Below are 5,082 nucleotides of genomic sequence, written 5' to 3' on the forward strand. Positions count from 1 at the left end.
TTTCTGCTTATGACATCAATTTTTACTGCCTGGAATAATCTCCCTTCACATATTGGCTTTGCTCATACATTTATAATTATCTCATACAATAAAATCTAAATACCACAACATACGAGAAACATAACTCTAAATTTTAAAATCCTATGTTCTCAAAATCTTATACACATTTCTATTTTTTCTGTGTACGTCCTATTTATTGTATTTCATTTTGTGGAATTCACGTATGAATAACCCTTTCCTGTGATCTGGTCTGTTTAACTTTTTCAGAGACTTTGCCAAATGCCGCTACAAATGTGAGGTTTTCCTTGACTCCCCAAAGCTGAACATACTAGTGCAATTCTAACACCCTTCTTTAACTTACTTTTCTCCAAAGCATTTATCATCTTATAACATAAAGTGGTTTATATGTCATCATCCGATCACAGTCTCTATGACCTGTATGGACAGGGGCTTTGATTGTTTTGATTACTGTGGTAGCCACAGTGCGCAACACATAGCCAGGCTTCATAAGTGTTGTTTGAAAGGGTATATTTCATGCTTTTCTGATTTTCTGTTTTTCTTTGCATTAATTCTCTAGAGGAGATATTTTGAGTGTATTAGTTTCCTAGGAATGCCAATACAGAGTATCACAAACTGGTTACCTAAAACAACAGAAATTTAGTGTCTCACAGTTCTGAAGGCTAGAAAACTGAAATCAGGATGTCAGCAGGGTCAGCTACTTCTGAGGGTTCTAAGAGGATGAATCTGTCCCACTTCTCGGTCCTGGGTTCTTTTTTTTAATTGCATTTTAGGTTTTAGGGTACATGTGAAGAACATGCAAGATTGTTGCATAGGTACACACGTGGCAGTGCGATTTGCTGCCTTCCTCCCCTTCACCTATATCTGGCATTTCTCCCTATGCTATCTCTCCCCAACTCCCCACCCTCTGCTGTCCCTCCCTTATTTCTCCCCAACAGACCCCAGTACGTAGTGCTCCCCTCCCTGTGTCCATGTGTTCTCATTGTTCAACACGTGCCTATGAGTGAGAACATGCGGGGGTCCTGGGTTCTTATGATAACTAACAGATGTTGGCATTTCTTGGTCTGTAGATGCAACACCCCAATCCCTGCCTCCCCCATCACATGATATCCCCCGTGTCTCCGTCTTCACATGGCCATCCTCTTATCAGAACATGAGTCATATTGAATTAGAGAAACCCACTCTAATTCAATATGATCTCACCTTAGCTAATTACACTCTCTATGTATTTCCAAAAAGACTCACATGCTGAGTATCTGTTCAGGAAGATATATAACTAAATCCATAACACTGGGCTATAGATATAATGGCCTAGATTTTAGATTTGTATAATTGAAAATCTTTTCAGTGTATCTACTTACTATATAGAAAACTACTATAAAGTATAGATCAAATAAATTGCAAAGTAATAGAAAAACACACAGTTTTTGTTAACAGTGGTAGTAAAAATGCCAATTATGTGAGCAAAGGCACAAATTTATTTTCCATTTGTAGTATTGTGTTGGTTTCATGCTGACTGAAGCTGAATTTCTCTATCAATTTATCTGTAAAAGATGTTATAAGAACTGTCTGTTTCCTTTGGAGACATATTTAAAAAAAAAACTCCATCGATCATTTATTAGATATTGTTATTCTAATTTTTCAAAGGAGAAAAATGATGCTCAGAAGAAAACCTTAGGAAAAGCTCCGTAATTTTATAAGTGAGGCAGTGTTTAAAGAACATATTTTGTTGTGATTATATACTTCTTGACCTTTTAGTTTTCTACTTTTGTTCATGCTGTATTGATCACTGACCTACAAAATTTATCACAACCGCATGCTTTACAAGGCACTGGTTTACCAAATTAATGAACTAGTTTTGTGGTACTAGGCAAAAAGCATATTCATCATGCCATGGGAGAATCAGACCTTCATCCTTCTGGGTATCTTCAATCACAGCCCCACCCACACCTTCCTCTTCTTTCTGGTCCTGGGCATCTTTTCAGTGGCCTTCATGGGAAACTCTGCCATGGTTCTCCTCATCTACCTGGACACCCAGCTCCACACCCCCATGTACTTCCTCCTCAGCCAACTGTCCCTCATGGACCTCATGCTCATATGCACCACTGTACCCAAGATGGCCTTCAACTACTTGTCTGGCAGCAAGTTCATTTCTGTGGCTGGCTGTGCCATGCAAATTTTCTTCTATACATCACTGCTTGGCTCTGAGTGCTTTCTTTTGGCTGTTATGGCTTATGACCGCTACATTGCCATTTGCCACCCTCTAAGATACACCAATCTCATGAGGCCCAAAATTTGGGGACTTATGGCTGCCTTCTCCTGGATCCTGGGCTCTACAGATGGAATCATTGATGCTGTAGCTACATTTTCCTTCTCCTATTGTGGACCTCGGGAAATTGCCCACTTCTTCTGTGAGTTCCCTTCCCTGCTAATCCTCTCATGCAATGACACATCAATATTTGAAGAGGTTCTTTTCATCTGCTGTATAGTAATGATTGTTTTCCCTGTTGCAATCATCATTGCTTCCTATGCTCGAGTTATTCTGACTGTCATTCGCATGGGATCTGGGGAGGGTCGTCGTAAAGCTTTCACTACCTGTTCCTCTCACCTCATGGTGGTGGGAATGTACTATGGGGCAGGTTTGTTCATGTACATAAGGCCAACATCTGATCACTCCCCTATGCAGGACAAGATGGTGTCTGTATTCTACACCATCCTCACTCCCATGCTGAATCCCCTCATCTACAGCCTCCGCAACAAGGAAGTGACCAGAGCATTCCTGAAGGTGTTAGGAAAGGGCAAGTCTGGAGAGTGAGTTACCTAACAAACTTCATGTTTTGGTCTCTGCTAAATTGTTTTTTAAAATGGACTTCTTTTTCCATTAAGTCTTGAAAATAGGATTCATTGTGTACATAAATTTGTAATGTCATATTTATGAGCAACTATATAACTTATTTCAGATATACTATTAAAACTATTTATTATTTTATATTCTGATCAGCTATGACTACAACATAAGACATTTCCAATAAGAATATGATGTTTTTAAAATTATTTTTAATTTTTTATTTCAATAGGTTTTCGGAGAACGAGTGGTGTTTTGTTACATAAATAATTTAGTGGTGATTTCTGATATTTTGGTGCACCCATAACCCAAGCAGTGGTCAGTGTACCCAGTGTGTAGTCTTTTATTCCTCATCAGGCCCCATAGTTTCCTCATGTCCCCAAAGCCCGGTGTACCATTCTTATGCCTTTTTGCATCATAGCTTCATTTCAGCATATGAATGTGAACATATAGTGTTTGGTTTTTCATTCCTGAGTTATTTTACTTAGAATAAAATAGTCACTAATTTCATCCAGGTTTCTGTGAATGCCATTTTTTTTATGATTTAGTATTCCATGGTATATATATATACACCACCTTTTCTTTATCTACTCATTGATTGACGGGCATTTGGACAGGTCCATATTTTTGCAATTGCAAATTGTGCTACTATAAACATGCATATTTGGGTATCTATTTTGTATAATGACTTCTTTTCCTCTGAGTAGATAGCTAATAGCGGTATTGCTGGATCAAAACGTAGATTCACTTGTAGTTCTTTAAGGAATCTTCACACTGTTTTCCACAGTGGTTATACTAATTTACATTCCCACCAAGAGTGTAAAACTTTCGTTTTCACTGCATCCACGCCAACATCTATTATTGTTTGTTTGTTTGTTTGTTTGATTATGGCCATTCTTGCAGGACTGAGGTGGTATTGTATTGTGGTTTTGATTTACATTTCCCTGATAATTGGTGATGTTGAGCATTTTTCCATATGCTAGTTGACCATTTGTATATTTTCTTTTGAAAATTGTCTATTCATGTCCTAGGCCCACTTTTTGATGGGATTGTTTGTTTTCTTCTTGCTGATTTGTTTGTGTTCTTTGTAGATTCTGGATATTAATCCTTTGTCACATGTGTAGATTGTGAAGATTTTCTCCCACTCTGTGGGTTGTCTATTTACTCTGCTGACTGTTTCTTTTGTTGTGCAAAAGCTCTTTAGTTTAATTAGTTCCCAGCTATTTATCTTTGTTTTTTATTGTATTTGTTTTTGGGTTCTTGGTCATGAATTCCTTGCCTAAGCCAATGTCTTGAAGGGTTGTTTCCAATGTTACCTTCTGGAATCTTTAGGGTTTCAGGTCTTAGATTTAAGTTTTTTAATCCATCTTGGTTGATTTTTGTATAAGGTGAGAGATGAGGCTCCTGTTTGTGGCTCACCAATTATCACAGAGCCATTTGTTGAATATGATGTTCTTTCCACACTTTATGTTTTTGTTTGCTTTATTGAAGATCAGTTGGTTGTAATTATTATGGTTTATTTCTGTATTCTCTATCCTGTTCCATTGGTTTGTGTCTCTATTTTTATTCAGTACCATGCTGTTTTGATGACTATGGTTTTATGGTATAATTTGAAGGTGGGTATGTGATGCCTCCAGATTTGTTCTTTTGGCTTATTCTTGCTTTGGCTATGCAGAAATTTTTTTGTTGTTCCATATGTATCTTAGGATTGTTTTTTCTAGTTCTGTGAAGAATGGTGGTATTTTGATGGGAATTGCATTGAATTTGTAAATTGCTTTTGGCAGTATGTTCATTTTTACAATATTGTTTCTACCCATCCATGAGTATGGGATGCATTTCCATTTGTTTTTGTTCTCAATGAGTTTTTTACGCAGTGTTTTGTAATTTTCCTTGTAGAAGTCTTTCATGTTCTTGGTTAGGTATATTTCTTAATATTGTGTGGGTTTTTTTTTTTTTTGCAGCTATTGTGAAGGGGTTGAATTCTTGATTTGATTCTCAGCTTGGTTACAGTTGATATATAGCAAAGCTACTAATTTATGTACATTAATTATGTGTCCTGAAACTTTGTTGAATTTATTTACCAGTTCTAGAAGCTTTTTAGATGAGCCTTTAGTGTTTTCTATGTATACAATCATATCATCAGGAAAGAGCAACAGTTTTCCTTTCTCTTTACCATTTTGGATGTCCTTTATTTCTTTCTCTTCTCTGATGACTCTAGC

The 5,082-nt window shown here is 37.0% G+C and overlaps 1 protein-coding gene across 1 annotated transcript; it reads left to right on the forward strand.

The window, feature by feature from the left end:
• Positions 1-1,876: 1,876 nt before the first annotated feature.
• LOC108315858 (olfactory receptor 2M5) lies at positions 1,877-2,912 on the forward strand. The gene has a single exon (XM_017545434.2). It carries the CDS (start codon positions 1,907-1,909, stop codon positions 2,831-2,833), a length of 927 nt encoding a protein of 308 aa, XP_017400923.1. The 5' UTR covers positions 1,877-1,906; the 3' UTR covers positions 2,834-2,912.
• Positions 2,913-5,082: the final 2,170 nt, after the last annotated feature.

The sequence above is a fragment of the Cebus imitator genome, unplaced genomic scaffold (assembly GCF_001604975.1).
Source record: "Cebus imitator isolate Cc_AM_T3 unplaced genomic scaffold, Cebus_imitator-1.0 Scaffold179, whole genome shotgun sequence".
NCBI lineage: Eukaryota > Metazoa > Chordata > Mammalia > Primates > Cebidae > Cebus > Cebus imitator.